This window comes from Dermacentor silvarum, chromosome 8 (assembly GCF_013339745.2).
Source record: "Dermacentor silvarum isolate Dsil-2018 chromosome 8, BIME_Dsil_1.4, whole genome shotgun sequence".
In the NCBI taxonomy this organism is placed as follows: Eukaryota; Metazoa; Arthropoda; class Arachnida; order Ixodida; family Ixodidae; genus Dermacentor; species Dermacentor silvarum.
In genome coordinates, this window is record NC_051161.1 from 98,568,113 (window position 1) to 98,592,163 (window position 24,051).

Genomic DNA, 24,051 nt, shown 5'->3' on the forward strand with positions numbered 1-24,051 from the left:
GCTATACGAGTGAAAACAAAAATTTAGTGTGGAGTTACAAATATGGCCTGATGTGCTCTATCTTCGCAGCCAAACGATGGCGGCTCCGGACGAAATGGCGCCTAGTCATTTAAGCAAACGGACCCTAGATCTCGGCCGCGTCAGCCCCGAGCGCCTCAGGCAGCGTGCGAGCTCTGTTCCGCATCATGCCGAAGACCGCTTGGGCCCCTTGCTCTCGTCACCGAATGAGACAGACCGTGCTGGAACATTCGCCAGCCATGGCTCAGGCAGATGATGCCATGGACTTCTACCTCGGTGCCCTGGGCGCGGGACCTTATCAGAACGCCTTCATGTTCTTCGGTATTGTCGCCATGTTCACTCAGGTACAGCTCGACCTAGAAGACTGCGTGTGTAATACGCGCTCTCTGATAGCCGTGATTGCATGGACGTGACAACAGAACGCGGCATGAAATTTAAACATGTGGTATTTGCGCAAATTGAAGCATTGAGCGTTGAAGGGCCATAGTATTTAATGATACGATTTGTTAGGTAATACTTATTACACATCTATTTAAACGCGCATTTCTTATTAGGCAAGGATTAGGTGTCAGCACATGCCAGGCAGTGAAAATGAGATAAACATTGGAGAGTATTAGCACCAACACCGCGCAAATTTTGTACCAGCTCTCGTGACGTAACGGGGCCCATTTATTGTATGAAAATCGTAGTCTAACGCTGACGCAGGAAATTTTTGCTGCATTCTAACACCAAAGAAATTGCATTTCAATGAATTTTGTTCATTTTTCTCCGTATAGGAAAATCGCTGGTGTTGCTTCTTTACAGCTTTGTCTTTGTCTTTGATGATGATGACGATGATGCTAGGAACCCCGGCACGGGAGTAAGCACATGCCACAGAGATCGCGTTTTTTCTTTCTTTTCTGCGCTGCTTTACTATTTAAATACTTTCATGCGCTAAAATTACTCAAATATAATATTCGCTTAATTGCTTTTTTTTCTTTTTGGCTACAACAGTATCGTTATAGACATCTCATTGCAGTCTATTCCACAAATACATCTTCATTTCGCCGGCGGTTCTCAACTAAGGCCGTAGACCAAGCTGAAACATGCTACCGTGTATTGCTGGATGGGTGCTGTCATATCATAGTAAAACTTTACCCAACGCTTTAAGCACCATTAGGCGCTTTTCACATCTGGCCTCCTCGCCTTCGTTCCGAACCGGTAACTTACCTGTCCATCCCTGACTGATCGTCTAGCACATATATGCTAGGTTCTTGTCTGCTACTGCAGCGCCGCGAAACGGCGCTACCGTGTGCAATGCGAAGAGCGCATGCACGAGGAAAATTCATGTGGTTCCCCGTGAATGCGCTCTTTTCATTGCGCATGGAAGCGCCGTCTCGCGGCGCTTCCGCTGTAGTCACTGTAGTTGCTGTAGTTGCTGTAGTCGCTGCGATTCGGAGGGCGTGATACGGCGGATGAGCGTTTCTTTTAGCGTTGCATATGCTTTTTCATCAGGCGGGTCGAGTAAAACAACCAGTATTTCACTGGCTATGGGTGGCGGTTGACTGCTTACGACGTAGTGGTATTTGGTAAGGTCTGCTGTGATGCGTCGAGCCGCGAACTGCGCTTCTACTTGAATAAAGCAGAGTGCGGGGTCCGCGGTCCAAAAGGGGGGCAGCTTACCGTCGACTGAAGAGACTGTCGGCGTAGCGTCCGTCGTGGACGTCGAAGTCAGTCGTGGAGTCCGTCGTCGACGCCGAAGTAATAGCGACGTTGATGCTCAACCCCGGTGGCTGCACCACTATTCCGGGTCACCAATGTTGGGACGCGCTGCTGGGCTGAGCCAAGCGAGTATAAGCAACACGCATCCCAAACAACAACTTAACGTTTATTCTCTCCGAATCTCACGAAGAAAAGTCATGTGGTTCCTCGTGAATGCGCTCTTGGCATTGTGCACGGAAGCGCCGTTTCGCGGCGCTACACTACGTACCGTTCCGTAATACTACCAGGGATGCAGTGGTACCGCAATCCAAAATACTCGACCATACGACATACCCACCGCGGTGGTTTAGCGACTACGGCGCTGTGCTGTGGAGTGCCACGGCGAGGGTTCGATCCTGGGCGCGGAGACTGCATTCCGATGGGATGGAATGCAAGGAGGCTCCTGTACCGAGCATCAGTTGCATACTATATAGTTTTAGCTTGACCGCGAACTTCCTAATCGTTGCCGATTACCGAGTTCCCAGAGCCATGGACGGCAGTGGCAACGCCGGTGGTGACATCGTGTGGCGTTTTGCCCAACTAAAATGGCTGGAAAATTCATTTGTCGCGTCATTGTAATCATCGAAAAAGAAAACGTCGTAAAGGAACAGCACTTGAACGACTATGTCGCTATTAGCGCTTTGCACCACCAGTACAATTGAATATTATAGCGTACGGTGGTATTAGTTGAAGCAATCCTATGGCGGCGTGCAAGTAGAAGTAGAAACTACACAAGGGGCATCTGCACCCTTCACAGAAGCTTCCGGGCGATGAGCTACCTCAAAACAAAACTCCAGAAGTTCACCCACCCAACGGGCTATCTTTCCCTTGAGTTCGGCCATCATCAATATGTACGTTAGTGCTTCGTCATATCTGTGTATAGCTTGAACTTTGCACCTTCCAAATATGAACAGAAATAGCGGACGATTTTTAAAACGGCGAGAGCTTCTTTTTCTGTCGTGGTATAATTCAATTCAGTTTTGTTGAATGTGTAGCTGTAGTATCCAACTACACGGAGCTGTTGGTTTGGTGGTCGTGATGAGTCTCTGGTGATATAGACTGTTTCTGTTCCATAGTGCGATGCATCGGTGTTCAATTCGAAGGGCAGCGCAAAGTCTGATAAGCACAAGATATGATCAGAAGAAATGATTCGGACCAGTTCTCGGTAAGTGTCATCACATTCTTCTTTCCAATAAAACGGAACATCCTTCTGCATCAACCTTGTCAGGCAGCGACTTTTCAGGGCATAATCTTGAATGAACGCTCTGAAATGGCCCGCCAAGCCTAGAAACACACGAAGTGATTGCACATCGCACTGCTTCTCTAGTTTTGCAATGCGAGCTACCGATTATTATTTCGTGTTCTTCGTTGTTCCGTCCAAAACTCTGCCAAGAAATGTCACCTTAGTTTTGAAGAACTCACTTTTCTTGAAATTAACTTTTAGCTTAGCATGAGACAACACTGCCAGAATATGAGCCAGGTGTTCTTCATGCAACGTTTCACTTTTAGAATATATGATAGTGGCGTCTACGTAAACATTGCAGAAGAGTCCAATGAGGGATTCAAAACTGTGTTCATCATCTTTTGAAACTAACTAGGTGAGTTTTTCCATCCAAAAGGAAGGCGATTGTATTCGTATATGCCAAATGAATTCGTAAATGCGGTGTATGGCTTTTTGTGCTCTTGTAGTGGCACCTGTCAAAAGCCCTTACACAGGTCTATGCGAGAAAAGCAGGTACGCGCTCCGGTTTCATCGATGATGTCGTCTATCCTCGGCACTGGAAAAGGAATCAACAGGGTTTGGTTATTTACTGCTCTGTAATCCGTACATAGCCGCCAGCTGCCGTCTTCCTTTGGAGCAATGGTGATAGGTGAAAGGGCTATCAGAGACATCAAACAATACATTAGCATGTATCCTACATTCCCGGTGTTTGGAAATGCTCTCTGGAAGCGGCAGTAGCTCACCACAACCGCTCGTATACAACCGGACTGGGATGCACTCCTCTATTCGCTGCAACTGGGAAACCACCTTATCTGCCTGCGGATTTCAGCCTTGGCATTCACAAGAACATAAAGCTCACAGAAGCAGCCAGAACTGAAGATAGTACATCAAGGTATCGTGAAAGACTAAAGAGAAACTTCGACAAGAGGCAAAATACAACGTTGCCAACACTCGACGTCGGTGACTTCGTGCTGGTAAAAAGAGGGCCAAGCCGGGACGCGTCCTATAACGGGCCATTTCGTGTGATGAAGATGGAAAGTTAACAAGGACACTTAAAGACCATATGGTACATTGGCCCCAATGACACCATGGAATCCGCTGCTATACGAAATATATTCAAGTATCATCCCAGGAGGAATGCAAACAATGCTGGGCGAAATGAAGCAATCCTATGGCGGCCTGCAAATAGGAGAAGTTGAAACAAGACAAGGGGCAGGAGATGGGAACAGAATAAAGAAGAAGTGTGATATAGAACAAAATGGAGTCTGTGTTGCGCGGCTACTAAGTGTAGTTTTATTACATTAGTTTTTGGTAATTTCTGTTTAGACGTTGCGTCGATGTAGCTATCGGAGTTGTTGCCGTATCGGAACTGTAAGGGAACGCGGCTTTCAGCACGCGTAAAGATGTCTGCGAACAAACTAAAAACACTCTGTTAAAGGGAAGGGAAACAGAAAATTTACTTCACTGCTGGTTTAAATAAAAGTTTGTTCCTCCTCCTCCTCCTTCACCTCTAAGAGTAAGCTCAGCTTCAAACCACACTCTTACCGCGAGAAGAGGTTCGGTAAGCCAGAAAATACGCAAACAACAAATAGTGGGTTGCGACACCACCTTCGATTTCTTGCGCCGGCTCGCGGTGACGTCATGGATGTTAACGGCGTCTGCAAGGGCCTAATGTACTGCGCTGCCTTCTTAAAGAGCCAAAGAATTCCCATGGCGCCTTGGGAATCCTTTTACTCAGCCAACACTTGCACAAATAAGGGGAAAAAAGACTTTGAAATCTGAGACGTCATGATGACGTAGAGGTGCGGAGGTTACGGCAAGAATGTCAAGAAATTTAACTTTTACCTCAATTTCATCTTGTCATAATCCACCTATTATCCGAGAATTATCGAAAATAAGGGTTTTAAAGAATACACAATTAGGTAGTATGAACTGATCCAGTGTTTCTCTTTAGCGCTCCTGTAATAAGGAAGCCCAGGGTGTCAAAATAGATCCTGACACCTCAACTACGACGTCCTTTATTTAACCAACTGTCGACTTCTGGGACGTTGCGCCCGACAATTTATTTATTTAACCCGACGTAGCAGCAGAAAAAAGAGGCTGCGTGACTTCACGCGCACCTTCCGACTTGCCCTTCCTTTACGCTTGACCACGCGCACGAATTTAGGACAGGGTGTATGACGCACAAAGTTATTGTTCCATAAAGTTGTGATGCACAATGTTAATGGTGTGGAACAGGGCATCGAAAGGAGGCCGCAAGAATCACTTCTTTAAAGCTGCGGGAAGTCTTAAGGAACAGAATCTTTTTGCCCTCTAACACTTCGCCGTTCTTTTTTGTTAGGATTACATGTGTTTGGGAGTTATACTTTGTAACTTTGGATCAATAATTATAATGGCGCTTTTCTTCGGTAACATCGAGCACAGCAAGACATTTTAATGCTCGTAGTGTTACATTGAGAGGTGAGTGAGCGAATAACAACTTTTCCAAATACGAATCGAATACAAATAGTAAATATCGAATACAAGCGCGAGGTCGTGGGATGAAATACTGGCCATGGCGGCCGCGTTTCGATGGGGGCGAAATACAGAAAACACCCATGTACTCAGATTTAGGTGAACGTTAAAGAACCCCTGGCGGCCGAAATTAATCCGTAGTCCCCCACTGCGGCGTGCCTGATAATCAGATAACCACACATAACGGTGTGCCTGATAATCAGATAACCCCACATTTTTTTTAATGGAATACCGAATTGTCAAGTGTAGATGCATACCCAGGAGTATCATATAGCTCGAACCAAACATTTTAATAAAACCGGAAACCGCATCTGGATGAAGCTGACATATATTTGGCCGACCTGTGGCGTTGTAAAAGTAATTTTTTTTATTTTCTGCCTAATTAACTAAGATAGATTACGAAAACATTTTATCATTCACCTCAGGGTCAAGTGCGTTTCGTTACGTCCTGGAGGGGGCTCAGAAACAATCGATCCAGTTTATAGTGGCAACATACCTCATGCGGGGTGCTTTTTTCTGCATTTGAAGAAAGCCCGCGGAATATGAAAAAAAAAAACGAACGCCTGTCTCTGCTGATGCGCTATTAGAGAGCCTTCTTATACGCATGCTTACGACAGCGCTTGAGTGCGTGTGCATATCCCAAGCTTGCTCTCAAGCGGGTTCAAAGTTGAGCGAACGAAACGAACGCGTCCTTCGCGTATTTGCCCGACCGGGAAATTCCCAGAGAAAAATCTGGGGAATCTTGCTAGGAACTTTTCCTTCCTTTGCCGCATGACTTTTGCCTGAAGGTAATGAGATATCGTCATGCAAGTACGTGTCCATTTGTACGCAGTGCTTTTACATTTGGGCCTCGAAGGGGTAAAAATGTCAGTCGCATTCCATTAGGACGGCCCTCATAGACGATGCTGCACTTCACGGTGGAAAACTACTAGCACGATGCAGCATGGGAGCTTCGAACTGGGCCTACATGTTGAGCATTTCAAGGCTTGCTGTGTAATGCGCCCTCGAGCTTGTCGATGAAGCAAGCATTCTAGACCACCGTGCGAGAGGTTGAGCTAGTCGATGATGACTATAAACCGGATGTTTAAGCAGTAAACATGGTGTGTTACGCGCCTATAACAGGCACTAAAGCTGTCACTAAAGAGGAAGCTTTAGCTCGGAATCAACTTCGATGGCAACTATTCAAGTCCATGTAATACACAGAAATACTTTTCGGAGATAACCACTGGGCCAATTTTAATTAAATTTGTTGCATTTTAGAGAGAAAATTATATTATGAAGACTTCTGCAAGCCGAATTTTGATTTAGTGCATGAATATTCAAATAAAATATTTAAAAATTGGCAAGTTTGAAAAAATTAGAATTACGATGTTTATGAATTCGTAGCTGGGCACCTAGGACAGATATAGCATTGCTGTTTAAACTGCATCCAATAAAGCATCCAAAGCGTGCAAATTTTATGTCAATTTATAGCTTATCTGAGTTTGTTACATTGTTCATTAGGCTTTTGCAAACGTTCTACTCCCAAATTAGTGGTCTATTAGGGAGTCATCCTTAATTATATAAATTTTCTCTGTTTTGGATGGACTACTAGGTGAAATTTGCAAAATTTTGGTGTAATATTTAATTGCTGAGCTAGAGTTCTAAACTTGACTTTCGTTTTCTGAAAATTTGCGATTTTTGTAAATTTTTATTAAATACACTTACGACCTATATCAAACATTCGCAACAAATGGTCACTAGAGTTGTCATTTTCCTTTAAATGCAACAAACATCATCTAATTTGTAGCGGCGTCGCCGATAAAAACAATTTCTCCTTTCCCATGTAATTAGATAGGAGGCACTGAGCTAAAGCTTCCTCTTGACGGTAGGCCTTTGTATCACTACCTGACGATTTCTAAACTTCTTTCGCAGAGTGAGGTCATTCCTAAGTGCGAGATCGGCCAGTCAATGAGGACAGACTCACTCCGGCAGTACTGATTTAGAAACATGGCAGCGCTACCTTATTTCAGAAACTGCCCGAGAGAACGCAGCCCATGCTATAGGCCTTACTGTTTGTGGACCTACGCGAAGCCTGCACTCCACGGCTCGCTTGCAGCACTACACTCAGGCAGCAGCAACTAGAGCACTGCACGGGCCGATTTTTTCAGCCTGCGCCTGGCCCGGGCCCGACCAAAAGTTTTATGGTGAGACCCGGGCCCCGTCCGGGCCCGGAAATATTCTACGTTACCCGCCCGGCCCGGCCCGTCACCTCTTTATTTCGGCCCGAGCCCGGCCCGTGACCGCAAAAGACATGTTTTTCAGAGTCGAGACGCGCGAGGATAACGCGCTACACGTTACATGCACACCACCAGAAAGTCCGAGCTCGGCCCGGGCCCGCGTCAAAAAACCCGAGCTCGGCCCGGGCCCGGGTCAAAAAGCACATGCCGTGCCCGAGCCCGGCCCGAGCCCGTGAAAAAAATTGTTGCAGTGGCTTAGCTCGGCTATGCCAGGATATACGTAGCGTTAGCAAAGGTTCAGCTGAAGGTCCGAGTCGCACTGGCGCTTTCGCTGAGTTTCACAGTATATTCAGTCGATCGGCGAGCCTTGACGTCATCGACGGCGTTTTGTTGTTGCTGCAGGGGGGGTCGGGCACGTCGCTCAGCCTCCTGGCGACGCCGCTTTGCTAGACGTTCGTCCCTTTGCTCCAGTGTCTCCGCAGCACGTTTGGCCTTCTTCTGTTCATTCCTCCTACGCTCAACCGCTAATTGCCGCTAAATGCCAACCGCTAACTACTTCGGGATCCGATGAGTCAAGCTTCTCCGTTCTTCTGCGCTGTTGAGCAGCATTTGCGCTCTCCTTCTCCATGGCTATACCACACTGGCAAACGCCAGTCAGAAGCGCAGCGGCTCCAGCGCAGTGTGAGACGGCGACTGCACAGCGAGCGCGCGCCGGAGCCAGTGCGTCTACCATGGCTACACGTCACTCCTCTGGAATGCGCAGACCGGCGGCTGTGAGTCGCGCGCGGCGGCGGCGGAGTGCGCGAGAGGTGCCGGCTCCGGTGGCTCCGGTGCGCAAGCCGTGTGACATTACTGATCCTTGCGCATGCGCAGCACGGCTCTTGATGTGCCGCGCGGAACGGGCTTGGCTAGGCCAGTGTAGCTAACGCTACAAAAACTGCCCTACCCTACCCGGCCCGGCCCGCGGGCCATGCCGGGCCCGAGCTTTCGGGTAAGCCCGAGCCCGTGCAGTGCTCTAGCAGCAACACAAGCGTTGCACAAGTTGTTGGCGCGAGTACCGCTCCAGACTTCACGGCGATCTCGTTTTCTATTAAGGAGACAGATGCAGAAATGCGCCGCGTGTCCGCCGCGTAAATTCACCGTCGCGCAGTGCAATCGACCCGCACTTCTTACTGCGACGTGAAAGGTGAATGCTCGCTTCTTGTAATACGAGTTTTTGATTGCAGGAGCTGCACTACTTTCTGCCTGAGGTGGTGGCGGTGCGGCCCAAGTTCTGGTGCAGTGGCGCAAACGCGTCCTTGGGAAAGCAAGACCCATGCCTGGAGCCTGGCACGAATGATAGCTGTACTTCTTGGGAGTTCAACGTGCCCGATAGGAAGGTGTCCATCGTCAGTGAGGTTAGCAAAGCTTGCTGCTAGCCTGGGATTACACGACGATCGCGGTCCCATGAGGTACAGGTGCTTCCCGCGCGCAGACTTTGCCTGAGTTTCAAGCAGCCTTTAGCAACTTCACCTCGTAATGTTCACTAGATTACTCCTGTCGAGGTCGGCTTTTTCATCTCAAACTGGAGGTCGGGCCCTCAATGTCGAAATTACTTAATTGTTCCCCACTGAGTCATGAATTACGATGTGCTGTCGGAAAATGTGTTATAGTCACATCATTTTGTTTCAATGTGCTGCAGACGTTCATGAAAGAAAGCAAAGTTACGGTCGGAACATTCTTCCCGCATTTGCTATTCAGTCTTCGTAATCACAGAGTAATTATATTTCGAATCAGTAAACACACTCAGTAAGGGCGCAGTTGTTATTAAAACAATATGAATTACTGGCTTAAGCTATACAACACAATTATTAACTAAATTCTGGGGTCTTACGTGTCAAAACAACGATATGACTAGGAGGCACCCCGTGGTGGAGGACTACTGAAGCATTTTAACCATCTGGGGTTACGTGTCAAAACTACGATATGACTAGGAGGCACCCCGTAGTAAAGGACTACTGAAGCATTTTGATCATCTGGGGTTCTTTCACGTGCCTCCAATGCATTTTATTGCGATAGCAATTATATGGACACTCAAAAGGAGATTTCTGCCGTCGGCGTCACCGTCGCCGTCACCGTCGCCGTGAGGTTCCGTATGACGTCATTTGGAGAAGAAATCGTCGCCGCGCGCCGAACGCTGTTTGTGCGAGTGAAAGGGCGCGAGGGGCGCGTCTTTCACGGGGAGTGAACGCACGGCGGAGAACAAACGCGTGTTCTGCGCCGTGCTCGCTCATAGTCTCCTCTATTGACCCTTTTCGCGGCGCTCCCGTGGGCGCTGCCATGTTTGATCACGTGGTGACGCGTCCATTGCTTGCCTCAGCCGCCTCCATTGCCTACGCGTTTACAATACAAACGCGTGACGCCGGTGCGGCGCAGCAAACCTCCGTTTCGACGCACATCGTAGACGGTGACTGTGTGGACGACACTAAGCTTTGGCCACAGCTTTAGAGGACATGTAAGCGCTTTCAGAGCTCATTATGCCTTGTCCAAGCGGCGCGAGCAGCGTATACGGTTGCTTGTACTAAAAGCGGGGCTCGAAATGTATTCCAAGCTGTCCAAACTGTGTGCTCTTCGTTATTTATTTGGCAAACGTTTTGAACCAGCGGCTTGTCATGTTTCTGACTCAGTAAAGTTCCTTAGTTCCTCGGTGCGGCCACTATCTGATTGTTTATTTTCAGCGTAATCGCTCGCGAGTGTGCTCTGCTGCGATAGATTTGTTCTTGCTGCGCACAAAGCTTGGAATATAAATGTTCTGTACTTTGCGGTAGCTCGTAGCAAAGAGGTATTATCGCTAGTCCCTCGCTTACTCTGTGGACCGTCACGAAACGTTCAACTTCCAATATTCGTGTCTTGTCGGTGTAGTCGCTGTCACTCATGCTTCGGCACATTGATTCAAGTGAGCGCCTATTCACTTATTATTGATACGTTGGCGATAGGGTGGGCGTAGGTTTGCGTGCGAGTAGGGGTGGATGTGTGTAGATAACGTTCGAGAAACTTACTATGCCAGTAAGGGCACTACTTTCTTTTGTAACGAGCGGTACTCACTCTCCAGTGCCGACGTTCTGGAGTTGAAATCCTTTCTTTTGGAGGTTAGCTATATAGCTCAGGCGGACGAATTATGTTTTTTTTTTTTTTTTTATCCTCGAGGAAAGCCGTGCATCGCGAAGGGCGGCAAGATAGGCAGTCCTTATGTAGCAGCGGCGACACAGGTTGATTCCATTCCAAATATGCGAATCACATTTTTGCAGCGAACTGCAGCACACGTCTTCTCTTTATCGTTACACATTTTGCAGCATGAATTGGGCAGAGTGCATTAGCGAACACCCAGTTGCATTTCCGACAGCTGATCGCACAGTAGCAGGGCAGAAGCAGTAATGGTTTCGTATTCGTGCGCATTCGCTGAGGCAACGTATGGCGCGCCGCCGAAAGCGCCATCTCGTTCCTCTAGAGCAAACTGCTCCGCGAAAAGGGTCAATACTTTTCGTGCCCGCGCGTTGGCGCGGAATACACAGGCGGCGTCCGTCCCTCATAGTTCCGGTGCTTGCCGCTAGAAGCCGCCCCGATCCCACAATAACAGCAGACGACGTGGCCTATGTGCACGCTTGCATTGGTGATCGTCTAGAAACGTCTTCATGGCATTAGACTATGCGTATACGCTAAATAGGGTGCACACATAAAATTTTTAACGCAAACACTGTATGCGGAATGCAATGCGAACTTTTATATTTGATTTCGCGCTCATAGCTTGAGCACTTTTCGAGACAACGGTTTGGCATGGAAATCTTTCGCAAAGTCGGGTTTGTCAGTCACGCTCGTCGCGAAGTTCACAAAAAGTGGACGGTGAAACTTCATAAACACAACGTCCAAGAGTTTTTCATGATGGCCTGCGGCTGACCACTTGAGTTGTTCACGTTTCTGAAGTACTTTCGCGGCGTTCTCAACGGCAGCCTTTAGTGGCTGCTTCATCTTTCTCGCTTTTGCGAGGAAAACTTCCAGGTACTTCTTTAGCGAATCCAGAACCATTACAAGCTCAGCAGACGGATAGAGGAGTCCACCTCTGTCCTGGTGCCTCATTAAGGCATCCGATGGCGTAGAAGTGTTTGGTTTCGTTACTAGAGTGAAGCATTCATCACAGGAAATGGTTTCGTGGATTTTTCGTGCGATATATCCACCAACCATTGCTAGTGCAGCAACATCTGGTGTTGGGAGCAACGTCTTCCCCCTGTCGAGATGCTCCTCGAGGGTCGTGGTACGCTTCCTGAGGGCTGCATCGCTTCTTTCGGTTTGCTTTCGAGGCTGCAAATATGATGGATACTCTTGGAAGACGCTGGGCACAACGCCTTTCTTCAGTCTTCGTGTCGTGCACCCTTCTTTAAAGTCGCACGGGACGAATTGTTATTCCACTGTTTGTGGGCTACAAACAGTGGAATAACAATATGTGCTATTTGGGGTCCAGTTGTCTCTCGAGATTACCTTAAGCCACTTTTCGCGAAGTTCTTGGTCACTGGGAATTTCGTGGAATGATACTCCGGTTTTTTTCCGGCCGCTCCATGATTTGCAGTGCGGTACGCAGCAGTACGGCATTGTGCAACATTCGGGGCGCAACCAAACTTCTGAGCTTGGACAGCCACCTTTTCTCTTTATCGGTAGTGCTGCACACAACAAAAATACCACTTTTAGGCATGTTGCCTTGAAACAAGCGAATTTTCTTTACGATGTAACACATTTAACAGAGAACTTACCCGAGTCGACCAAAAGTTGGAAGAAAGCGCACACAGGCACGGCTGTCTCAGTGAATGCTGCAGTTAGCAAAGCACTTTGGGGACACGCACCACACTAGAAAGAACATCAACTGGCAAGCAGAGTTTTAGAACAAGCACGGTAAACTAATTTTGCACGCGGCGGGAAAACCGCAGCGTAGCGGTGTGCACCTGCTGTTGCAGCGAACGCCGACTGAGCTATTATGGGACGCGAGCGCCCCTAGGGGAACGCCGAGGCGTTCAGGGGACGGCGGTGAGGGACCGACCGCGCAGGCACAAAAGTTATAGAGGAGGCTATGGCTCGCTTAAGGGCTGCAGAAGTAGGCGTCTCTGTTCTCCTTCACAATCACCATGTATGTAGAGCAAACGCGCCTTCTTCCGACGAGCGAGAGGCCGTGGGGGAGGGGGAGGGAAGGGAGGCGACGTTTAGCTGCGGCACGCAGTGCCTATTTATATCAGAGGCTCCGGCAACAGTCACCAACGCCGCACGCATTTTGAGCGAACGCGGGAAAAACGCGGATGGCGTCGACAACAGTTCTGCGTGTTGCCGATGCTGCTGCATGTGCAAGTTTATACAGCTGATAAAGCTAATATCATTACTCCGTATAGCTCTCTACAAGTTTGCTATCGCAATTGATGCTTCACCTTTCAGGTGAAACTGCAACAACTTTTTTGCATTTCGTCCTTATCGTAATGCGGCCGCTGTGGCCGGGATTTGGTCCCACGCCCTCGGACTTAGCAGCGAAACACCAGTCACTGCACCACCATGGCGGGTTAATCTAATTATTGGCTGTAGGCATAACGAGAAACTAAATACTACTACTTCACCCCTGCTGACGGAATGCAGCACGTAAAACATATCCTACCAAACTTGGTAATACCGTTAGTAAAGTGGGTATGTGGAGCAGTACTCTCCGGTATAAAGTGAAGTGGAGTGACATCGGGTATGTAAAGGGACCATTTGACTATCAGTTCAGTTTCCGAGTTTTTATTGCGATAGCAATTATATGGACACTCAAAAGCAGATTTCTGCCGTCGCCGTCGCCGTCGCCGTGAGGTTCCGTATGACGTCATTTGGAGAAGAAATTGTCGCCGCGCGCCGAACGCTGTTTGTGCGAGTGAAAGGGCGCGAGGGACGCGTCTTTCACGGGGAGTGAACGCACGGCGGAAAACAAACGCGCGTTCTGCGCCGTGCTCCCTTAAGGGCTGCAGAAGTAGGCGTCTCTTTCCTCCTCTACAATCACCATATATGTAGAGCAAACGTGCCTTTTTCCGACGCACGAAAGGCCGTGGGGGGAGGGGGAGGGAAGGGAGGCGACGTTTAGCTGCGGCACCAAGTGCCTGATTTTGCGCTGAGCCGTGCTCCCTCAAGGGCTGCAGAAGATAGCGCCAACTTTTCCCTTTCCCTCAAGAACCACTTATCAAGTGCCTATTTTTATCAGAGGCTCCGGCAACAGTCACCAACGCCGCACGCATTTTGAGCGAATGCGGGAAAAACGCCGACGGCGTCGACAACAGTTCTGCGTGTTGCCGGTGCTGCTGCATGTCCAAGTTTATACAGCTGATAAAGCTAATATCATTACTCCGTATAGCTCTCTTCAAATTTGCTATCGCAATTGATGCTTCACCTTTCAGGTGAAACTGCGACAACTTTTGTCCTTAATACTATACTAAACACAATTGGCAAACAAGAAATTGAAAAGAACGAATTCACGTCCACAAGTGTGAACATCGTGACAGAAGGGTGTAAAGACGACGAATGATATTCTGATGCCTCTGAAGCAGGATGCCGAAAACCATTGCAAAGTGAATTCTCAGTGCAATAAACGATTCAGTATATCCTAAGTGCCATGGGCCTTACTGAGGGCAGTGGTTAAATCAGCACAAAGAAAAATAACAAACGAAAGAGTAATAAAGCAACGTACAGTAAAAGTAGCTCAGCCTACAATGCTAGGCATAGAAATTGGCATAGGCGGGCAATTCACAAGCGAAGAAATAAAAACGAACAGCTAACGTTGTATAGAGTACAAGTGGCTGCGTTATACAATACTATAGGTAAATCATTCTTGAGATATTCATGGTTTAATAGGGCAGCACTATGCTCATAAAGCTGATTCCACTCTTGGGACGTGCGTAAGCACATCCCAAGCGAAAATAAATCATTAGTTCTGCTTGACGGAATGCTAACCTTGCGATAATGATCTAGCCCAGACGATATGTAATCAGTAGGTAAAAAAGGTTCGTTACAATGGAAAGAGTGGTCAAATATTTAGGTAAAAAGGCAGAGAGGAAAGATCTTGCGAAGGGGGCTAGTGATTTCTGGTCGAGATAAGATTCCATGTTATAGTTACAGTGACAGTTCTATTATAGTCAGATAAGATGAAGCGGACAGACATGTTCCCAAACATTTCTAAGAAAACGGAAAATCGGGGACTTGGTAATGATTTCTGAAAAGTGTATTAACTCTTAATCCCTGATAATAAAAATTACCAATGCCATGCATGCCATTCCTAGCATGACTCTTTTGCAGACCACTCGCTCGCTCCTTGGGTTTCATTTATCTTGCATTGATGAAAAGGACAGCAGTACAGGCGGCTAAAAGAAAAAAAGATAGATAGATAGATAGATAGATAGATAGATAGATAGATAGATAGATAGATAGATAGATAGATAGATAGATAGATAGATAGATAGATAGATAGATAGATAGATAGATAGATAGATAGATAGATAGATAGATAGATGCCTTCCCTGCTGGGCACTTAACAGGTGCCGCACTTCCATATAGGGAAATGTGTCACCAAAAGTTTTTGAGGCTTCGACGTATCTCTTTCTTGCGTATAGCAGGTTTCACATACCGCCCCCGCAGCAGTCTTTAAATTCCAGTGATTATTGAATATCTGTGCTTGTCTCGTCTACTGGTGGCGATATTTCCTGATCAGCCTGTCTGCAGATTACGCTCACAAAAAAAAAAAAAAAAAAGCGTTGGGTGCCGCTGTAACGTTGGCTACACATGACTGGCTTTCTTGTTTCTAATTAGTCTGCTGCCTCCTAAGATTTTTTTCTCGGCATATAATCGGCTTGCAGCATTCCCTACAGCTTGGTAGATAGAAAGTACGGAATTATTTCATCATAATAAAATACACAGAGAGAGAGAGAGAGAGAGAGAAAACTATAAATAGGGACATTTGTTTAAGGAAGACGAGTGGAATATGACAAATTCCTACCAAGATTATAAGGACGGACACATGATTACTAAAGCTAGTTCCCGTTGTTCATGTATGCGTTATTTTTGTCCTCGCCCATTCTGAAATATTGGGAAAACCCCTGCCACGTATAACGTTTGCTGATGATACCCCTATAGAGGAGCACCACGATACTGGAACGAATAAAACATGGTGGTTAGGAAGACTACAACTGTAGCACAGCGCAGTCAAGTATATTCGTTTCTACGACAGTGAAGAGCCAGGTTGTAGCCTTCGTTAAGACGTGGGCATTGTGCATTAAACCAGCGGATTTCTAGATACTAGCAAACAAAGCGAAAAACACCTAGGTCAGTGCCTGAGTCATTGAATATCTGCGACCCTCCTGGGGTGTCATGTTATTCCACAAGGTCACTTCCTGGTCGCTCTTTTTCTCCTTTTTTTACTCATATTCCTAACAAAATAACTAAAAAAGGACACCCCCGAAAATCGCTGCCGAAGGCGCTGGTGTTCCCGACGGGAGGTGGGCGCGTGAGACATTCCCTATTCATCGTGGTGGCGCATTGGCTTTGACTTTGCACTGCTAAACCCGGGGGTGCGGGATGAAATCCCCGCCGCGGCGGCCACATTTCGATGGGGGCGGAATGCGAAAACGCCCGTGTATCCAGCATTGGGTGCATGTTAAAGAACCTCAGATAGTCTAAATTAATCCGAAGTCCCTCAGTACAGCGCATGCCTCGTAACCACATCGTGGTTTTAGCACGCAAAACAAAACAATTTTCTTTATAATATAATACATTTTCCTCCTGCCCTATGTATCTTGGCGTCAGCTCGGCGTGGCCAAACTGAGTAAGCACTGCAATTAAAGAGATGAATCTCTTCTAAAAGCGCAGTCATCAAACAGTATTCCACTGACAGGTAGGAAGAGCCATCTGGGAAGTTGGTCGTAATGTTTGAGCCATGTGGTGATAATATTTAGCACCCTGAAACACTTGGTATTTATATACTGAATCCAGTCGTGGCGTCATCGAACTTCACTGTGGGCGTTATGTAATAATTTATATGCGCCTAAGGAAATTTATGGCTCTCATCTATCACGTCGAGAACATTTGTTAATGTAACATACGCATTCCACTGGCTGAGTTGTAAATATTCACACAACATAAACACATGAATCAGCAACGCTACACAAACACAGCAACAACAGAAATCACTTTTCAGTGACACTTGATCTTTTCAAAATTCATATATTGGCTTACTGCAAGGTATGTTTGGAAGTTACGTTCTGTGTTCACTGCTTTTAAAAGAATACATGTCTCCAAAGCAGTGTTCGTACTCTCGAATATATTTCTGAGTGATGAGGTCTATCCGGAAGATTATACAGCATTCTGCAATTTTGTAATTGGGATTGAGTACAAGCACTCTTGTGTGCAAGCCATGATACAGTAGAATGTTTTCCGCACAAGCTGGTACGTATTTTTGAACGAACAGGAAGTCAGTGAGGCATGCAGACGCGAACACAAAGGAAGTAGTATACTGAATTTAAATTCCAATTCACCTTATTTAACAGATAGATCTGGCTAGATGAGCACTGCACTTGCGACTCTTCCTTCTTTTTCTCATCAATAGAGCGTTCGGCTTCTTTGTGCGCGCTATCACTGGTTTCCCTATTACAAGCGCAGGCATTGCGCAATACGTGCAAAACAAATAGACAATTAAGGTCTTGGAAAATGCGCACCGCACGTCACAACCCGAGTCAGCTGCGCTATGTAATACCACAGGCATTGACGCGCCAGCGACTACTTGGCGCGTAAATTTCATACGTGTACGTACGAGCACCTTGCTAATTGTTTTGACGGAAGCAAACGTACGCACAACATCCAGTCGTGAGCAAACAACGCCAGCTTAAATTTATGTTACAGGGGGAATGTTACAGGAACCAGAAGTGTCTACTTTACTTGACTGGTGCAGCCATGAACTTCTGAGATATTGTAATGTCATCGGAAAGCGTACCACAATCAGTTAAACATTGTTTCGACTGCGCACAATCAATAAGTACACCGAACGCGCTCTACTCTGTGCTCCGGCTGCTACTTCTGTTCGGGCTTCTTGCCCCCTAGCAAGATGGCGGCGACCGGCTTCACTTTTGGAGAGCTACCTTCATTCCAGAAGTCGAAGTACATAACCTCCTTGGGTAACACAAAGTAATGAGCTCTTTTAAAGTGATAAGGGTAAGGTATTATGACGGCTAAATTATTTTTTATGCGTTCTGATAAACTATCCCTCTCTCCTTCGTTTACTCTTCGCGCTTTCCATTGGTGGTAACGCTTCAACGTTTTGCTGTACGCTCTTTGGTGTGAAAGGCATCACAGCAAGCGGGTCACGTTAGTCACTTCACGTGCAAGACACTAAGCAGTGCTTAACGCAGACCGCTGTCTTGTGGATAATATTGCTGAAGGTATGTTCTGGTTTTTCACACTTATGTGGCTTTTAACGAGTGTCTGCACATTCCGCAGTGGGATCTGGTGTGCGATCGAGCCTGGTGGACCGAAAGGTCAACAGTCACCTACACCCTCGGCGCCATTGTAGGTATCATATTGGCAGCCACACTGAGTGACAGGTGAGGCCCACTCTCCATATTTGCTCAGCTGGTGAACCATATCCTTTTCAGTCACGAATAACGATGAACTGTCGATAATTCTATCGAAGCTAAGTAATTTTTTTAGAAGGCGCTACAGAATCAATTGAAAGAAAGTAACGTTGGCTGGATGGTGCCTTGTACATTTTCCTAGTGAGGGTTCCTGATTAAACACAAGTAATAGACTTTTGATTTATTGTACAATCATTCGTGTTGGTTCGTTTGATGAGACGAATTGACTCGTGGGCTCAAAGCATATACACGAAGCGTGCGTTAGCGAAACGTCGTTGGCTGTGCTCAATATTGAAGTGAATCTCCTTGAACGAGCCTTGGCCAAATTGCCTCAGCTACAGCCTTAGCTCAGCCAAAGCCTTAGCCAAACTGCATGCAATAGGAATCATGGGGTGCCTTATAATCACCAGCTGCAAGAAGTTTATCACACAAAACGTTTCGCTCGTAAGAACCACTCTTTCCTTTTTCGTTGTTGCTGATACAGTGACCTGCGTTTTTTTCGTAATAATTAAATATATTTTGTACTTGCTGCTGCTTTGTCCTTGCTCAAATATCGCGGCACAAGCGAAATTTGTGGTCCAGATTGTTCAATTGTTACACTTGGCGTTGTTACTTGCCGCATTTGTCAAGAAATACAATGTGAAAGTACTTTCGTCAGCACCCTATTGGTGCTAAGCATTCTTTTTTTTTATTGGTTCAGCATGCATGGGGTCCTTTCTCAAAATAAAAACGTGGTGTTCTTTCTTGTGCAGAATGCACAGTAGTCCTTAGCGAACTTAACTTTCTTGCGCCTGCCTCTATACAGGCATCTTGTAAATTCGTTTGTATAGCTTGGCAGCACTTAGAAGACGACCTAGTTCTACGTCTGAATGCCCTATAGCGTGTGGAGCGCTGCGATACACGCACGCGCATAACTTATATTAGCTAAGCAGGGGCATTTTTGAGAGTGGGTCCTTGCTTGTCGCCGCCGCAGGCTTGGCCGTCGAACTTCGCTACTGATCTGCCTGCTGGCGATGAGTGCCGCTGGTTTGTCGCTGTCCACGGCGTCGTCGCCGTACTTCTACACTGTGCTGCGCTTCTGCGTCGCCGTTTGCGTCACGCCCATCGCCGTCATTTCGACCGTCCTCGGTGAGCGCAGGTTACATTCCTCTCACGCTAAACCTAGTCATGTGGCACGAAAAATACGAATGACAAGAATTAAGCTGCCTAATTAGGAGAATATGATTCCATTCTAATGCTACTTGTTTTCGACATTCGTCGTGGGTTCCAACGAGGCTTTGCCCACGTAATGAAGTGGATCGGCCGACTATGAGCGGTGGATTATGAGAGACAAACAGAATCGGGGCGAAATGAGTGGTTACATTATACACTTGTTTCTTTCAAGAAGCTAAGCAACACTTAGTCCACAATGATGAGGGCGAGCGTCGTCGGGTTTAGTCAGCACAATTCAGAGAGCTTCACTCTGGTGGCTGCTTACGCGACTGTCATTGCGTGTACAGCCATGAGCACACGTGCCTACGTGCATACGCACGCATGCAGAAATGAAAAAGAAACGACGGCGCGTGGCGAACTGCATCACAGCGACTGGCTGTCTAGTGGTGCTCGATGGCGCGACCATTCGCATTGCCCAGTGATGCGGCCCAGTGCTTTCTGCTCATGCATTTCTGAGTTCTGCGGCCGCTCTCTCGGTCGATGAGTTTCAAAGATAGGTTCAATTTCGCGAGGTTTCGCGTGACTCAGCTCGGAATGCCTCTGCGTCTATGGGCGACAGTGTTCCCAGCACAGTGCCGAGTGGGCTGTCGTGTGTCAGTGGGAGGAATGCTTTCGTCCGTAGCGCCGACGCGTCCGGTGACAAATCGAGCAAACGTCGCGAGAGCACGTGATCGACCGAACGTGAGCCGGCGCTAGCCGCCGAGCGTGGCTCGGCTGCAGCCCACTGCAATGGCGCCGGGTTCACCAGAAGAAGAGTGATACATACAAGGTCCTAATAAAAAAAGAACGCTTTGAGTTTATAAGGGAGGTCGAAGTGGCAATGAGAATGAACTTCAAGGTGTGAGCCAACACGCTGTTTCGAAGGGGATGCTCGTGTCATGATTATCATCAGCTGTTCCACAACAACTGACGTCTTTTGCGTGGCGTGGACGCATAAAACGCGTACATATGGTTTATTATCTCCAAAAGAAGTAACTGCACACTCAAACGTGGTATCAAACTATCAAACACCGCTGTGCGAAGTTTCAACGAGCACGGCTCAGCGGTTCGACCAAAACATTTATGTGTATAAACATATCACAACTAGTGATTTTATTTTCCGCGTTTGTCAAATATTGCGCTGCATCGAGAGAATACGCAGTTATAGCTTTTCCGTAAATATATTATACGCTTTGCAGAATCCCAGGTTCCCGCAGACTTTCACGGCAACGTATAGCAACGCTGGTAGCGCCATCGGATGCCACATAGTTTAAAGACAGAGAATGCGGCTGTTATTACAGCAAGCAACCGTGTTCTACTTACCGGCTAGTGTAAAGAGTCAGCCGTGCCACATTTATTAACACGCCACCCCTTTATTATTTATCTTCGACAACCACCCACGTAACAGAAAAAAAACACCGCATATCCACGAAGTGAATGATGATGAGTGGGCGAAGCACCGGCCGGGGGATCATTCGGGCAAAACGCCGGAAGCGTTCTCCGGAAGCCGGAAGCTGGCTTCCGGTTCCGGCTTCCAGAAGACCGAGCGTGGCGTACATATACTCTATATATATATATATATATATATATATATATATATATATACTTATACATATATATACTGTACATCTGTAGAGTATATGCAACGTTTATATAGCCCTAGTGCACCGCAGCGACCCTAGCTACGGACCAGAGAGAGAGAGAGCGCGTCGGGAACGAGAGAGAAAGAAAAAGAGAGCACAGCTGCGCCTCTAGCGGGAGCCGCGAGTACTAGCGTGGCTACGACGGCGCGACAAGGGACAAGGCTCGACTCTAAGAAGCTTCGCCCCTAAAGAAGAAACTTTATGTAGAGTCTCCTCAGGGAGTTATCTCAATGATGCATAAGCATTTCGTAGTCACGACGTGGTGTTGAATGTTCACAATCAGCACTGCTGGAAATCCTGGCACTGCTCAGCGGCTGTGGTCGTCTTGGCGCCATTACCGTAAATGAGACCGCGCTGCGGTGACACAAACTGCTGCGAAGGCGGCGCAACGTGAACTGTTGAGGCAAGCGAACTACTGCAGGTGGCGGCGCCAGGTGCACCGATGACGTCACGTGGTCGCAGAGACGCGCTCTTGCCATTTCTCTCGCGTTCGTCATCGTGTTCTACCACAGCTTGCTGCTGGCTCCATCTTGAAAGTGATTGTCTTACGCGAAGGATGGACGCACGGACAGTTTTCTTGTTGGGTAACCATAGAAAGGCTAGCGCTTCTAAAAGCTGTCTAAGGCATTCAAATTAAATTATGGGGCTTTACGTGCGAGAACCCCAATATGACTGAATGAATATATTGTGGGGTTTTACGTGCCGAAACCACGATCTGATTATGAGTCACGCCGTAGTGGGGGACTCTAGATTAATTTTCACCACTAGGTGATCTTTAACGTGCTCCCAAAGGACGGTACATGGGTATTTATGCATTTCGCCGCCATCGAAATGCAGCCGCCACGGCCGGGATGTGATCCCGCGACTGCGGCCTTAGCAGCGCAACGCCATAGCAACTAAGCAACCAAGGCGGTTTGTCTAACGCGTTGTCGTTGGACAATGAATCATAGGATGCTGCTACAGCGTTGTTACTACCATACACATCTCCGGTAACCTTGTGTTGCCTAAAGGCGCGGATGTAGTGTGGCGTAATGGGGACGCGAGCCACGCGCGATGCTGTGGCGCCAGGTTACGCTTTACGCCGGCGAAAAGCGAGCGCTTTAAAGCCGAGCGTCACGGTGCAGTTAGCCGTTCGTTAGTTTATTAGTTAGACATGCCCGTGTCAGCCGCGTCAAAGCTGGCCTGTTCCGCTGGATTTGACGTGGCCGACATGGGCATGTCGAATCTCAGGCCGGAGCCGCTAGATCAGAATGCGTCGCACGCTACCTTGGCTGGCTGGACGGCCGGACGCATGCTGGCCTAGATTAAGGATGCACTGAAGACAGCGTACTGAGTTAGCGCCTTCTCCAAGCGAAAGCCCGATCGCTCAGCGCGCAACGCGTACTTGTACCCATGTGCTACGGCTACAGACAGTCGCCGCGCTGCTGCGGGCCTCGTTCAGCGTGGCAAACTATACAGGCGGCAAGTTTTCGGCGATCCTGACGTCACCCAATGGCGTATGCGACTCCGCTGGCCGCTACCGGGCACTCTTGGAACGCCGGTCTATAGATGTGTGCCGTAAAGGGCAATATGTATACGGGAAAGCTTAAGCTCTCCACTGAGTGAGGTGTAGAAGCTTTATGCAGACTTTACTTGCTGCGCCGTGCACGCAGTCTCCGAGGTGGTGACTCCCCGCGATCTGGCCGTGTACGTGATGACCCTTCAGCTGGGTAACAGCGGAGCCAGTATGGCGCTGGGTTGGTTGAACCGCACCGCTGGTAGCTGGAGGTATGTCACCGTCATCGCCATGGTGCCCATCTTACTGCTCTTCTTCCAGTTTGGGTAAGTCCGCGCTATTCGTAGTGTATGATAGGTGATACAAAAATACGGAGATCCGCACATCTGATGCTTGCCATTTACTGACTGCAGCATAACCATTGCCACTCGCTAATATACAGCGCGATGCCTACGCCATATGGACACCTGTACTTGAGAAGCAATACCCAAACTGCATCGTCTGGCGACATCTCGCGTACCGTGCTTCGGCGGCTGAAAACATGGGACGTATTCTGCGACGATCACTTCGGCGTACTACCGCCTTCGCGTGACGTAATGCTAAATCAGCGAATCGGCTCATCTGAATTTGCTCAACGCGCCAATCAGCGCGCGCCTCAGGGCGATACTATCGTCGAGGCGACAGTATCGCCGAAAGTCATCATCGCAGAATACGTCCCCATTTGTCATCAACGTCACCCATTTATGTGGTTTCTTCCCGTGACGAACTGGGCCCGGGTGCGCCAGGTAGTCGCACGCGAGTGCCTTTTTACTAAATTAGCGATGTATAACCCTGTAGCTGGTCATTCAATAAAGTAAAAGGTTGGCTATAATAGATCTTTCATCATCTGCTGGGATGCCAGCTGTGCTTGCCCTTTCGTCGAGCGCTATCTACCTATGCTTGGTCGTGTCCCTTGCCTACCAGCTGATTCCTACATAACGCTTGCCCGCTACGTTATTGCAGCAAATTCTTGCTTTCTGCCTAATTGTTGCCGTTTCCTCGATTGCACGATAATGTTTAATGAAACGCTCTTTAACAGGCCTCATCAAACATTTGTGGTTAAACAACACAAAGTTGTGAAGCGCTGTCCTGGGCGCCTTCTACAGCAAGAAGTTAGCAAGTTCTATAAATGGAGAATAGCGGAGATACAAGGTCTGTCTGAAAAGTATTCCACAGTGCTCCCGGAAAAAAAATAGCATCACCTCATGTTTTCGGTATGTTAATCGTTTCCATAGTACACTTCCATCGTGCTTTCACGCTTTCACGAGACTAGTCTTGTGGTGCTCCCACTATTCGAAAAATCCCAGAAGCCCTCCTT

The 24,051-nt window shown here is 47.7% G+C and overlaps 1 protein-coding gene across 1 annotated transcript in view; it reads left to right on the forward strand.

The window, feature by feature from the left end:
• The first annotated feature begins 257 nt into the window (after positions 1 to 257).
• Positions 258 to 24,051, forward strand: part of LOC119462313 (solute carrier family 22 member 23) — a 29,057-nt gene continuing 5,263 nt past the window's right edge. Inside the window, exons 1-5 of the mRNA XM_037723655.1 lie at positions 258 to 362; positions 8,940 to 9,110; positions 18,232 to 18,335; positions 19,339 to 19,493; positions 22,852 to 23,020. Of these exons, the coding sequence (XP_037579583.1) occupies positions 258 to 362; positions 8,940 to 9,110; positions 18,232 to 18,335; positions 19,339 to 19,493; positions 22,852 to 23,020 (704 nt within the window). The remainder of the gene's footprint in view (positions 363 to 8,939; positions 9,111 to 18,231; positions 18,336 to 19,338; positions 19,494 to 22,851; positions 23,021 to 24,051) is intronic.